This window comes from Wyeomyia smithii, chromosome 2, assembly GCF_029784165.1.
Source record: "Wyeomyia smithii strain HCP4-BCI-WySm-NY-G18 chromosome 2, ASM2978416v1, whole genome shotgun sequence".
Classification (NCBI taxonomy): domain Eukaryota; kingdom Metazoa; phylum Arthropoda; class Insecta; order Diptera; family Culicidae; genus Wyeomyia; species Wyeomyia smithii.
In genome coordinates this window covers 180,688,359-180,703,814 of record NC_073695.1, presented here as the reverse complement: position 1 = coordinate 180,703,814, position 15,456 = coordinate 180,688,359, and the positions used below count along the sequence as shown (strand labels likewise).

Here is a 15,456-nt window from a genome sequence, read left to right as displayed (position 1 = left end):
AATTGCACAATAAATCAACTGAGTGGGGTTGGAAGAGATCGACTATTTTTCTCGTGCAAGAACTTACGATGTACAATCTCAGGATACGAAAAAATCTTGTTGAAAAGAATGAATTTTTCTCTTGACGTTAGATCACAACTCAAGGTTATGCTGGGTATTGAACAATTTTTTTCGTATTAAAAGTAACTTTTTAAAACAATGTTCTTTCTTTTAAATAAATAAAAAATTAAAAATCTTTCGGATAAAAATAAAGGTAAGGATGAAAAATTGTCACTGCCAAGGCGTTACAAGTATGCCTCTTTTTATGACGAAGGACTGCGTCTTTCTTTTTCATACCTTCATACCGTTAAAAAAATTAAAACAAAAATCTGCCAAAGGTTAGATTTCAAATGGTAATAACTGTTTAAAGACAAGATGGAGTTAAAAAAAGCAATATGTCGTTGGATGGACAATTTGATGATACATTAGTTACATTAGTAAAAATGAAAAATTTTAAAGCCGAATTTCCGTGAACAATGAACCAATCACGCGCGAGCATACATAGTGTCGTCATGACACTAACTCTCTACTGTGTTATTTTCTAGATTCTTATCAAAACCAAAAAATTACAGAGCCGAACTAGTATTTGGTACTCTACTCAAATCAGCACACACGGGCGTGGAAGTCGCAGCCAACCACGATGGTCGAAGGCGGGTGCACTTGAGTTCCGAGTGGTAGATCCAAGAATTGAAACGACATTCAGTGGAGCGTTGATTTCGTAGCACAAGTGAAACAGATCAAGTGTGTCATTCGATGGAGACTCCTAAGTGGCTGTTTATCTGAGTCAACACATACAAATTAGGGTTTTCGGAGAGGGGTTGGACATCCAAAGGTTGTTTGCTAACAGCGTTGCTGATTACAGCTCGGGAGATTTATGAGCAGATCGATGAAATGACTGGAGACCTGGAGGAACAATGAAGACACATTCCTGACACAGTCAATAATACTATGCGAGGGGTTTTGGCATAATTGCCTGCACGTTGATGAAAAGGCAACCGTAAGGAAACTCCTCCACTACAAGAAGCGCAAGTACTTTCTCTTTAGGAAGCGGGGACGGCTAACGGTATCAGTAACCGAACTGTTACGACAGGGGTTGGCGAAGGGCGATTTGCTCATCATTTTACGTTAACATTACGAACATTTTCCGAGAAGAAAGCACTGCCGAGCACTCCTCGAGAAGTTAATGAGCGCTCGTGGAGAAGACATAAAGACCTTGTTCATTAACGTCATTAACGTCGTCTGTATGCGTCCAAGTAAAAGTCCGAAGTTATCCTAGAGGTAAGGTATAGATAATTTAAAGCAATATATCGCGCAGCTGACGAGACCAAATTTCAAAAATTGGCGTTTCCTGGTCAAGCTTCACTTGAATGCAGTTGAAATTTCATCTGCGCTAACAGAACTACCTTCGGCGGCAGGCGATGCTTTCACGAAGTGGAATCAAACCGACAGAAAGGCCAAGTCAATTCTCATTAGATTAATAGCGGATGAAATTCTTGAATTTGTTCAACAGAAGCAAACGGCAGCTAAAGTGTGGAACGCTTTGAGAGGAAACCGTTATGAATGACCAACTACAGAGAATGAGAAGAAACCTTTATAAGGACCAACTACGGAGCCACATGTTGAAGTTCATGCACCCCAGTCAGCACGGGTTCCTCAAAAATCGATCAACTCTAACGAATCTAATGGAAACGGTACAAAAGTTCAACGATGTGCTTGATGATGATGGCCAGGTGGACGCAGTTTACTTCGATGTGTCAAAAGCATTTGACAAAGTTCCACACTTTTTTTTATTCGAGAAAGGTAAAGCCCACGGACTTTCTGATGCTACTATTAACCCACTGGGCACGTACCTCCTCAATCGAGCTTACCAGGTTAAACTCAACGGTGTGTCATCTCGACTAATCTACGCAACTTCAGGAGTCGGCCAAAAATCTGTACTTGGTCCCTCACTCTATCTACTATTTTTCAATGACTTACTATTGCGGATAGCAGACTGATGTTGGGCGTTTGCTGATGATGTGAAAATTGCTAAGCGCATCGCGACTGTACACGACACCTTGGGACTGCAGAAGACGATCGACGTTACTATACAGTGGTGTATAGCTAATGGTCTTACTCTTAATGTGAGGAAGAGCAAGCAAATTAGGTACCTTCTCGTGCCAGAGACGTCCTGTCGAATCAATGTATTCTGTGTACGGAGTATCGCTTGAGAAGGTATCTGAGACACGCGATCTGGGTATAATAGTTGACACTCGTTTGAGCTTTAATTCACATGTTGACATGATCGTACGAAAGGCGACGTGACTATCCGGTTTCGTGATGAGGATTTTTAGAAACTTCAACCAACTTGAACCTATGATATCGCTTTTCAATCGCATCGTACGCCCTATACTAGAATACTGCTCACCGTCATGGAATCCTTATTATGCGCAGTATGTGGAACGAATCGAAACTGTACAGCATCATTACTCTTATGAGCCGTACCAATCAAGGCCGCCTGCAACTGACATCATTAAGTGATCGTCGACGCATCCTCGACGTGTCTACGCTTCATCGGCTGGTCCATGGCACAATTCACTGTAAACTTATCAACGATATCAACTACCGATTTCCCACGTAGGTCTGCACGCGGTGAATTTATGCAGCGTTCCTAGATCAAGAACAAACCTAGGAAAATCAGCGCCTTTATCTCGTTTACAACGAGAGCTATAACGACGTGGACATCTTTCTGAACTTTAATCAATTCAAAAGGAAGATCCGAGTATAACGGTATAACGGTTTATGAATGATATTCTTGTATTGTCGTTCGTTTATTGGGTAACCCCTGTAGGATTAGATACAAGAAAACAAAAGGAATGTGAAATAAATAAATAAATAAAAAAGTAGGAGGTTGTATCAAAGACACGACCGCATAACCGACGTAGAACTACGCACAGTATTGAAGGGAGTTTCTTCTCTGGTAAGTTAATAAAAATACTCTGGAGATCGGCACAAAAGAGAAACGATAATCATCTGTGTTGGCTACTAGTCAGACGATTCTCTCCAATAAAGAAGCATACGGTTGACCGCTGCTGTTGAAGTCTACAAGAGAGGCAACAGCACTTTTCGATGCGGTATCATACAAAAAGTCAACTGTTCGACACACTGGTGACCAACCACCGGGCAAGTGATTTGTTTAATCGTCAATCAGCTACAGGGCAACCCGCTACTACTGCTGCAATCCGCTCTAGCTACTGTCAACGCTATGGACGGTCCGTCCAGTTCACCTTTCAACTAAAAGATGTAACTGATTTCACCAGGGACACTTTTTCATAGCCGAAGGTTGCTACAAAATAGGCCACGCCTCATTTCTAAGTTTTACCGTTCTCTCATGTTCTTTAGACGAATGATTCCACAATTCGCGTTTAATTTTTGTATCCAACGGAAAAACACCGATGGTGCTCTCACACACGCCAAGATATTAACCCGTATCGTATTGCGGCTTGTAACAACATCACGCGATTTCGTTTGCTCGCTGTTGCGTGTTGCATCATGTTGCAATTGAGCAGCTGGCAGACGATGAAATTCTGTTCATGCTGATTGATAGAATCAACTTTCAATTCAAAGTCGATTTAGTCACCTTTGTTAAGGCGTTCTGGCAGGGCTGTTTGTTGTTCAAAACCCGTTAGGCTGATCGCTACATTTGTACTGTACTGCCTCAACAGTGAGGGAATTAGGTAGATAAATAAAGTAAATTAGATGACCGCGACAGAATATGATTGCTAGGATCCAGCACAGAATGCTTGTGTAAATTATTAACCTTCAATTACTTGTTTATTTGCTTTGAGAAAGGCATTTTGCTGTTCAACATCTGTTAGAGCTTTTTTCGCATTGCTAGAATTCAGCACAGAATGTGTTACTGCCAAGATAAGGCAAAACTTCATCGCGGGAAGAAGGCCGAAGCCCTTAACTGGCAAATCCAGACGTTTGGTGCTACCTCACTGTTGCTTAGATATGTGATGTGATTTGTTTACTGGCGCAACCCGCAATGCTGCCGCTAACTAGGTGTCCCCTGTTTTAGGGAAAGGCACCAAGCGACCAATCAGAGGACGTAATTTTTGTTTCAACAAGACCTGACCATTTTCAATAGTTCAATAGTTCGCAAAATCAATCAACATTTTACTACATTTGGACGGATGTGTGTATAATTTCCCAATCAATTGCTACAAGAATGAGGGAAATCGGTTAAAAATAAACCGATTTATAAGCATTTGAAAAAGGACCAATTTCGTCCCTTTTTCGTTAAAAGATTTCCTATTTGCATCCCTATGTGGTAGGCTAAAGAAAAACGTAGTTCTACGTCAAAAAAATGAAAAAATCTGTTTCAAGTTAAACATTGCTAAGGAAGAAATAGACACGATAACGAAAGAAGGAAGGAATCTCCAGGCGAGTTCAATTCGTCACATTTGATTTTATTGTTCGGTAATTCACGACCGATAAGATCTAAAGATAATCTAGAGGAGAAGCAGCGACCGTTTGCCGAAGAGAGAAATAGGGGAGGTCACCAGCTTGACTTGAGTGACGTGCAGCAGAAGAAGTTAACTGGCTGTGCAAGGTTGGGCACATGCAGAAGAACTGTCGTTCAGAGAAACCTGGAAAGAAATGCTAATGCGGCAGTCGTCAAGAAGGCAATCACCTTAATTTCTTGGTAAAACATCCCTCAGGATTTCACCTGCGTCAGAATGTTACGCGAACGCACTCGGCAGCTTGTCTCCAGTTCCTTGAGAGTCCTTTATTTCTGAGACCTGTACCCTTCTAGCTTCAGTGACTTTCTGGATACCGGGCACGCCGTAGAGTTGTGCCAGCTCTTGGTTCGTTCTTCGACTCCATACGCCATAATCACATACTCTGCCGAAGATGGACCTAACCACACGTCGTTCGAAAATGGCTAGTGATTGAAGGTCCTCTTCGAGCATTGTCCATGTCTCGTACCCGGAACCCAACAGTAAAACGGGGCATCTAATTGAAAAGCTACGATTGATTCTGCTTGAATGAAAGGCTGCGAAGACGTTGTGATCGAAAGCGACTCTGCGTAAAGTACCTTACGGTGACTTTGGTTGGAAACGTAACCCCTGCAGAGAAGTGGATTGCGTACACCAGACCTTGACAAGATATGGATTAGATTTGGATTGAGATTTGGATGCAATGCTATGACGTTGATCCCAAACCAACAAAAAAAATTAGATCCAAAGATGAGTAATAATTTGCTACACTTCGAATGTATATCATCTTTGGGACAAATTGACGAACAAAATCGTTATTACAAGAGACGTTCAGTTCAACGAAAAATGTTTCCCTTACACTGGGCAAATGTAAAAAGGCATGTCAAGTTCCCTTGGTGATCCCCATCTTTCATGATCCAGAGAGTGGGGAATTTTGAACATTTCTGATGATGAACTACCACCTGAAGTCCCTACAGAAGAATGCGTGGATGAAGTTTCTCATGATGAATTGGAAGAAGAAACAAACCCTACAACAAACAAGCGAAGATTGTCCGGCATCAACGAGAAGTGGAGCAAACGGGAGCGCAGACTTCCAGGTAAGTTGTTTGATTTCCAACCTGAATTTAGAGCAACTTCTGCCACTATTACTCTTGATTCTACAGATCCACCATCACCCAATAAAACTGGGGGCACGCTGGTGGTCTAGGTTCGAATCCCAACGCCGACATAGGTGTCGAAGATTTTCTGAGGTAATAGTTTCTGAAATCACGTCTTCCATCGCAAGTAGCACCGTTTGAGTTGTTCCGTTAATCAGCGGATTATAGGTGGAGTCGCCTTTCCGGGCTTCGGAGATTGGCACAACAGTGACGGAAAATAAGCGAAAAATAAGTATTATCACCCAATGACGAAATTGACGCAAGAGACAACAAGGATTACTAACTGTCGGTTATCTGCGATGAACTGCAAGCCATGGAGAACAACCACGTGATGGTAACTAAAGCATCCAGCGAAAGTAAAGCTCTTGCATTCTGCGGGAAGAAATATGCTGACGGAAATGTTGAGCGGCACAAGGCAAGGTTGGTCGTCAAAGGGTTCCTCCAGAAACCTGGTCTCGATTATCACGAAGCCTATGCCCCAGTAGACAGGCTGATCGTTCTAGCAGTCGCAGTGTGAAGTGAACTAGTCATACACCAGCTGGTTGTGAAGATGCCCTTTCTGCATGGTAAACTCGGTTACTAATTCTGATGATATCGACGAGGATCCTTCAGAGATGGTATTCTACGTGATTTTTCGGGACTCGTAAGTAATCTACGTCGAAAACTGTATTCTACGTTTTCTACGGTAGAAAACCTCTTGCAAGTAGAAAACTCTCAAACACTCGAAAACTCACAGTATGAGTCATAAAATGCCATTCGCTGCGCTGTTTAGGTGTATTTAAGTAACGGGAGAATTACTATAACAAAAAAAAAAGAAACACGAAAAAGCAAAAAAGTGTTTTTCCGAACTATTTTGTAATTATGGCGAAACAAGCAATGATAAAGAAACTCAAAAAAGCAAACAAAGTTTTCACTCAATAATCTCACTAGTAATTCACGGTTCAACAACATATTTGTTGCCATCCAATAATGCTAATGAAAGCAAAATCGCATAATATACGTCAGTGCAACAGCAAAGGCGCATGATTTCTACATAACTATGCTATCGCTGGCAAATCTCATATATTTAGAGCATACCCAACATCTCAGTGGTTCATGGTGTCCCTGGCATATATAAAAGAGCCCACCAAAAATTCCATACAACTCTTAACGGTTGCAGGAAGAATTCTTTACACCCTCGGGAAAAATAACTCTAAAATAAGTAAGATTTGACGCATTTTCGTGAAAAGTGGAACAACTTATAAACTGAGTAACTCCGTGAATACGCATACGCGTTTTTTAAAATTGAGTGATTGTTACTCACTTTTTGGGTACAGTGTTACTCAGTTTTGAGTTAAGTAATTACTCATTTTTTGGGTTCTGAATTACTACTTAATTTAATTTATAAAATTATATAAAGTTTCGAAGATAAAATTAAACATATCTGGGTTTGTCGTTTGTACTGGCTAGAAAGCCCTAGAATGTTTTGCATACGGGAGGTATTTCTAATTCGAAAAGTTATTAAACACATCAAAAACAAAATCAATCGATGGAGATTAAAAGCAACGATTTTAAATGTCAAATTCGCTCTCAATTCACACACAAAAATCATCACAATTAAAAATAAATCATATTTTTAAACTTGAATTTCGTTTATTCTTCATGTAATTCACCACAAAAAATCTCTTTGCAGGTTTTCGTAGAATACTCGTAGAATACTCGTTTTTGGTTAGGTATTCTACAAGAGGTATTCTACATAGAAAACTCGTCGAAAACTACATGAAGTTTTCTACATACATCCCTGATGGAAACAGACAAACTCACACTCACGTTGAGGACGTTTTGTCGGATCCGAAATCCACTTAGGGATTAAAGCGAATTTTCGCTATCGTGACAAACAGCAGAACGTAATACTGTCTGATAGTGGAGGTGGCTACGAACTTTCCGAAAAAGTTTCACCTTCAAGACATCCAAATAGTCTAGGGTCATGGAGGCTAACATTGGTTGACCTGTTGGGACGGGGAGATTCTGTCAATTTTTTTTTTTGCCACTGCTATACAGGATATCACAGCAGGCAGTTGGTGTCTATTCATGAAGTCTGTGCCAGGCGTGCTCGCATATGATTGGTACATTGTTGATGAAAATTCGACCTTGAAACTTTTATTGAAGTGATAATGAAAATTGAAGAATCACAAAATTTTCCATCATTTTATCAATATAACGACATATTGATTATTGTGATCCATCATGTGGTTACATCTTAGTTTTAGTTTTCGCGGAATGTATCTCGATATAGTGCGGTTAGACGTAATCCTACGTCAAAAATAGAAGTATCTTTGAAAATTAATCTAATTTTAAATCTCTGACTATTCAATGGTATATCGATGATCGAGTTAATAGCACGAACCAGGATCAGTTTTTGCATAGCGCGAACCACGATCAATCACTCTATAATAACGACAGACCACACCACACCGTCTCGTTCGCAATTCACAGATAATACTAAGTTCATAATATTTAACAAATTTGATAAAGTATTTCTATATATAACTTGAAAATACTTCTCTAACTCTTATGTTACTGCCTTGTAGACATTCGTTTATCTTTCGAAATTCAGACTATAATAGTATATATTAGGGTGGGGAATCGTTATATGGAAGAAACAAAACTTGATAACAAAAAGCCAGAACCAAGTTTTTTTTTGTTCTATTTGGAGCCCCAAACAATCCTATATTTATCGGAAGTCGATTGGTTTTGTCTTCGCTTGGCGCATTGCATTTCAAATTTATATGGAGATTTGTATTGAAAAACCAACGTATTTGCATTTTCCATTCTAAAGAGCTCAAAGTGGCTCAAACCATAAGTTTCATGACTTCAAATGGTGGGTTTTTCGATGCCTAACAACTTGGCCGAAGACAACAAAGAGCTAGGGTATCTCAAAAAATACTGGAGCTGTTCTATGTTGAGTATGTCGAAATTTATTTTGCAAATCTTTTTTTCTGCCAACACTGCCAGTGTACCGGCGTTAGTCAGATTTCCATCAGAAGTAACCTCTGAAACACGTTGTAGATTCTACCTACGCCTAGAATATTGACCTAAATTTGTTTGCTTGATCCAGCTGAGTGTATAAACTCGTTGCGACAGGTTACTTCTGATGGAAATCCTACTGACGCCGCACTATGGTCGGAATCGTGAAATTTCACGACAAAAATCTGTAATTCGGAAACCATCGATGCTAGTAATTTCTTGTCTTCTAGAAAGTTTCTCTACTAAGAGAAATCTATCTTTTGGTATGAATGGTTACTAGGGTGGTCCTATTGTACTCAAAATAAAAATTGTTTTTAATTTTTTATCTTACGACATAGAGCAATATTGTCTTCCACAAAATTATAGATAATTTAATTTTATGAAACTTTGTTTAAAAAACAATTTCTCTATCTTGTTTTTTCACTGTTCTATGGCAATTTTTCTAAGCTCATTTGGGGTGGTTCGAAAAAAAGCACTATTATTGCTCCAGTTTTATTCGGATTTCAAAGTAGTGTTCGAGTGACTTTTAGGGCGTGAAAAACTGCATATTTTGACACCAATAGATAATTGCTAACTATTCAGAGAAAAAAGTTACACGTGGTTTTTCGTTCTAAAATGACACTTTTTGGAGGCACCCTACTCCTTTGTTTGCACATATATGCAACAACAACACGTTTAGGATGAAAGTACATAGTTTCACCTTCAAAATCCATGTTGTAGAATTTGTCAACTTTTGTGCCCTCTAGGCTTAAAACGCATTTAAAAACTTGAAGTTTTTACACAAAAAATTGCTAATCCACCATTCAAAACTGTCTAGTCATTCCAACTTAATTTTTATTCGGAAAATTCGTTCGAGTGACTTTTGGGGCATAAAAAAGCGGTTATTTTGATTTCAATAAATAGTTTCCAGTGCTTGTTGAAAATAAATTATCGTTGTTTTAAAATTAAAAAATGACATTTTAATAGGGTTCTCTATATATTCGAATGTTTACAAACTTAAATTGTTTTATATTATTCCAAAAACTCTTTCCACTCAATCGTAGACCTTTGAACATCTGTTCTTTTTTTGGCAGATCTAGCTGCAAGAATTGGATCTGACGAATCAATAGCACGATAAAAAACATCCGTAATATCAGCATCTCTAGAAATTTTCCGGGCGTGAAATTGGCGATCGTTCCGATAGTACTTGTTTCTAGCTTCAGAGCCTTGTTCGCCCATAAATCCCGTTGAGAGGGGTAGACTTGCCATGATCCTTGTAGAATGAACAAAAATTTTGTGAAGTGTCGCAGGCATGGGATACCACCCGTATTGGTTCACGTACATATTGAATGTCACGTCACAAAGTTTATCAAAGTCCGCTATGTCTATCTGTGTAATTCATAATAGTAAAGTCACCAAGTAACGATTATACTGTTAGGTCATTATGGTAACCACAATGCTGTTATGTATCACATATATGTAGAACATACTTCCCGCGAGTATGCTTACAGTGAGCCTTTGATATTTGAGTACCACACACTAATGGCAACGATTTCCTCCAACGTGTATGTGAATAAGTAGTAAAAACACTGCTGGAGATTGCTATGCAATGCTACCAACATTAAAAAAAAACATGAACTTTACACGCTGTTACCAAATAACGCTATATTCGAGTATATTTTATGCATTTATTTGGCTGTTACAACAATATGACACCAACAACATATCAAAACAACGATAATTTATTTTCAACAAGCACTGAAACTATTCATTGAAATCAAAAAAAGCGCTTTTTCATGCCCCAAAAGTCACTCGGACGAATTTTCCGAATAAAAATTAAGTTGGAATGACTAGATGGTTTTTAATGGTGGATTAGCAATTTTTTGTGTAAATCTTCAAGTTTTTAAATGCGTTTTAAGCCTAGAGGGCACAAAAGTTGACAAATTCTACAACATGGATTTTGAAGGTGAAACTATGTACTTTCATCCTAAACGAGTTGTTGTTGCATATATGTGCAAACAAAGGAGTAGGGTGCCTCCAAAATGTGTCATTTTAGAACGAAAAAACACATGTAACTTTTTTCTCTGGATAGTTAGCAATCATCTATTGGTGTCAAAATATGCAGTTTTTCACGCCCTAAAAGTCACACGAACACTACTTTGAAATCCGAATAAAACTGAAAAAACCTAGAGCAATAATAGTGCTTTTTTTCGAACCACCCCAAATGAATTTAGAAAAATTGCCATAGAACAGTGAAAAAACAAGATAGAGAAATTATTTTTTAAACAAAGTTTCATAAAATTAAATTATCTATAATTTTGTGGAAGACAATATTGCTCTATGTCGTAAGATAAAAAAGTTACAATTTTTATTTCAAGTACATTAGGACCACCCTAGTAACCATCCATACCAAAAGATAGATTTCTCTTAGTAGAGAAACTTTCTAGAAGACAAGAAATTATTAGCATCGATGGTTTCCGAATTACAGATTTTTGTCGTGAAATTTCACGATTCCGACCATAGCGCGCCGGTGCATTGGTAATGTTGGCAGAAAACAAGATTTTCTGCATTCAAATCGACATACTCAACTTTGAACAGCTATAGCTCTTCTTAGGGACATCCTAGCTCTTCAGTGCCTTCTGCAAATTCATAAGGCATCTAAAATACTATACTTTTACATAATGTAGTGCATTATTAGATCATTATTGAGCTCTCTAGAAAGGTAAATGCAAAAAAATAGGTTTTCCTATATAAATTTTCATACAAATTTGAAATGCAATGCGCCAAGCGTTGACAAAACCAATCGACTTCCGGTAAGTTTAGGGTTGTTTGGAGCCCCAAACGGAACCAAAAAAACTTGGTTCTGGAAAATCGACCACTTTTCCCCACTCTAGTATATATGTTAGTTTTCTATACATCTTGAAGAGCACTTTCATAGCAGAAATGTTGCTTACAGAGCAAAATCGAATAAGTTCTACCAAACTTTACCCTTCACTGATCCACAGATGCTACATACCTTAGGAGTACAGGCAGCGATAAAACCAAATATGCACAGTCTGACACAACTTAAATTTGCAGTCCTCAAAATAAAAAACTATTCGTTTTCGATCGATTCGAGCTTCAGGGTAATTCTACCACTTTTTACCCATTTTTTCTCTCTTTCCACCTAGCAATTTTTCCAAACCCGCAGTTCTCTCCATCGTGGCACTTCGTTTTCATGTTCCGAAGTGTACGGCTTAACGTAGAAAACACGGTACGGTGGTAGCAATTTTGTAGCTAAAACACACTCGCCCTTCGTTTCGTTCTGACAGTGTCTGGGTTGCCTTCGGGTTAGGACATCGATAAGTGAACAGGCAAATAAATTGAGCCGTAGAAGGTGGATCCGTCGTAACCAACGTCAGAAAAAGGTGATTTATATTCCATCCCTTTTGGATTGGAGCATTTTTCTCTGATGCAGCATTTCGATGTACCTTTCCATGGTATGCATGTGCAACTGCAGGGATATTCTCTTTTACCTGACCTCCTGACCCACACCCGAAATATAGTACCATTCCCCTCTAACCTCGACCCGGGTTTCACAGCCGGTACCTGCAATTGCCAGCGCCGGAGGGATCAGCGCAAGCTCCTTTTGTTCCAAGGAATAACTGCTACTGCCGCAATAGAACTGCACTCGCTGCGCCCACTCATGCATTGAAAAGAAGATGCAAAAGTACATGGAAAGAAAACCGAACAATGGAAATGGCCCCAGGGAGCATATCGTTTTCTTGTCCCGAGTGCACCGGCTCCATCAGGATCATACAACTCGACGGTTGCAGGAGTACGTTTGCTGTTTGTCTTTAAGCTGCAGGGTTTCTGTTTGCCTTTGGGGCTGCGGCAGCTGAAATGTGGTTTACTGAAATAAGAAGATTTAAATTTTTACGGCCAATCTCCGAGTAAGCTCACAATCGAAAATTTTTTTAAATGTTTAATTTGCTGGTTTTGGTCAGCATCTGTGTTAATACTATAGAGTGTGTGTCATTCGCGGTTGCACTGCTGGGAATAACCCGGAAGCATACATTTACTCACCTATGATGTAGATGATAAACACCCAAATGTCCATGGTCAACCGTATTCGATTCCTCATTTCTGGGGGTTTATTTAGTTTTTCCAGTTGTCGTTTACGCAGCCGTTGCTAGAAAATTAATGTGTCTCACTTTACGCTACACGACAAGCAAACGAGGCAAATTATCGCCTAATATGTCACAAATTTCATTATGCTCAACGAAGCGAATTAGCATATTATGCAACTCTACACTATTATCACACACTATTCGATGCACGCACCCAAGCTAAATATACTCTACCTAATCCACCGGAGGCTTTGCGGTTATCTCCTGCTTTCGGCGTAAAATTGTTCGAAATTCATTATGTATTTCCCACTGTATACTCTCCTCCAGTGACCAGAAAATTTTCATCAAAATGCAATGAAACGGAGTGCCTACTCACTAACCGATTTCAAAATCGAAACTTTTCACACATTGTTTGTGTTTATTTACCCCGGAACATCCTGCTTCAGCTCTTTTCGAACCCGCTTCCGCCGTTGGCACGGAATAATTTCCTATTGGTTCGTGTTTCACGGATGGTTTCAAATCGATTTCTCTATCAGCAGGCCCGGGAAGCCACAGGATCAGTTATGTTATTCTTCCACGTGATTGAGTTTCCACCGGCTTTCGCGTTTCCCCGGCTGAGCACGATGAACTTCAGTCTGTTGAGCTTTTTCCGTTTTCCGGAAGAAGCTTCAGATGGCTAATATCTGCAAAACAGGAAAAGAACAACGGGAAAAAGTCAATAAGATAAACAGTGGAATTTTCATTCTGAATTTTATTTATTCAAATTCGATTCCATTTGAAATGATGAGGAATAGATAATAACAAGGGGCGAATGAGAACCGAAATTATACCGGCATCCATCTGCTTTCCTGTCAGCGTCGCGAGGAACCACTTCACGCCAGAGCTTTCTCGGGTGACACGGAGTGGATCGAATCGACAGACTGCGTACGAAAGGGACGGTAATGGTAACGGATATTCGTTTTCCTTTATCGGACCGGCTGGTTTGATGGACCGCTCATTGTTTGTCGAAATATTTTCTGCATGATTGACCTAATTCAAGCGACTATATTTGAATTAAATTTCTTGTTGATTTAGTGAATTCAACGATTACCGCCTGAACGAGGAGGCTTTGTTTCGTGGAATCTGCGTTTCAAACTTCAAGTTCACACATGTTTTGTGCATATTACTTTAAACTATAGCATCCCAATCGTTAATTTTTTGACGTTTATCAACCTATTCAAAGCATAAGGGTTTTAGGTTAGGTAGATTGACATTTATTCGAAGATATGAATTTTGCCATTTACCGGATGTTGTAATTCTTCATTGATTTCAAAGGTTTACTCCCCATCCCCCCTTAAGATGGAAGAGAAAAAACTAGCTTTCGACTTGAAAGTTGAAGAACAACTGTACAATACGAGTAAAAATAGATGCGATAGGAAGTATTTAAATTATACGAAAAAGCTAAAGTCATGAAGTTCATTGTAAAATTTTTATTACGTTTCTATCTGACTATTTTATTCAAAAAAATGATAAAACGGCACTCAGGTAGAGTTCTTCTTTTATTGATACAGAATTACGTCGTTGGAGTGGCTTCTGAGAAGAAGTGTAGGATGAAAATTTAAGATCGGAACAATTGAATTCTTTATTCTTGATTTCTTTCAAACATTTGTTGTCGAGTTTCACACGCTTGTAATTCGTTCAACAGATTCCTTATGTTGATCCTTTGTGTTGCAATCAATAGGTAAGTTGGCTAGGCGTGCACCTGAATACGGAAAATTGTATTTTAGGATTTCAATTGTTGTACACGCAAAAGTTGGACTATGCGGAACCACATCAATATTATGACAATTTAAAGCATCTTTTGTACTGTTTTGTAACCAGTACAACGGATGTGTGTTATTCATAACGCATTTGGTGCTTTAGCGAATGTTCAATGTATGGGATGGGACGGCTCCAAATCTTAACACTTTTGAAGTATTAACCGGTGCTAATATTGTCAAAACGATTTGTACTGGTATTGGTAATATTTTTCAGAATGCTGCTATCGTTAAAACAGCGCAAAAAGTAATCAATACTGATGATCTTGGTATTGACTAGGTTAATGCAAATATGAACTGCTCGATTCACTTTTATGAATCCAGTCATTCAAAAATATCATCGAATCAATAACAAATAAAAAGACATTGGGTTCGTTCAAAAGATTTTGCATTCAACGACGGTTTTATTCATATGCATTCAGTTCCACGTTATTGGCACCAGCGTCAGTAAATTCTGTTGGAACAAGGCTCGCTATTGGCTGTTTTGGTTGCTGACGGTGATTTGGGATGCACGAGACTTTGATACGCACTAGGGTGGGGAATCGTTATATGGAAAAAACGAAACTTGGTAGCAGAAAGCCAGAACCAAGTTTTTTTTTGTTCTATTTGGAGCCCCAAACAACCCTAAATTTATCGGAAGTCGATTGGTTTAGTCTCCGCTTGACGCATTGCATTTCAAATTTATATGGAGATTTGTATGGAAAAATCAACGTTTTTGCATTTTCCCTTCTAAAGAGCTCAAAATGGCTCAAATCATAGGTTTCATGACTTCAAATGGTAGGTTTTTTGATGCCTAACAACTTGGCCAAAGACACTAAAGAGCTAGGGTGTCCCAAAAAATACTGGAGCTGTTCAAAGTTGAGTATGTCGAAATTTATGTTGCAAATAA

The 15,456-nt window shown here is 39.0% G+C and overlaps 1 protein-coding gene across 3 annotated transcripts in view; it reads right to left on the bottom strand.

Moving 5' to 3' along the window:
* LOC129724450 (kin of IRRE-like protein 1) overlaps positions 1-15,456 on the bottom strand; it is a 907,851-nt gene that overhangs the window by 514,967 nt on the left and 377,428 nt on the right. For all 3 annotated transcript variants that reach the window (XM_055679379.1, XM_055679380.1, XM_055679378.1), the window contains one exon: positions 12,728-13,454. In XM_055679379.1, the coding sequence (XP_055535354.1) occupies positions 12,728-12,785 (58 nt within the window). In that variant the 5' untranslated portion in view covers positions 12,786-13,454. The remainder of the gene's footprint in view (positions 1-12,727; positions 13,455-15,456) is intronic.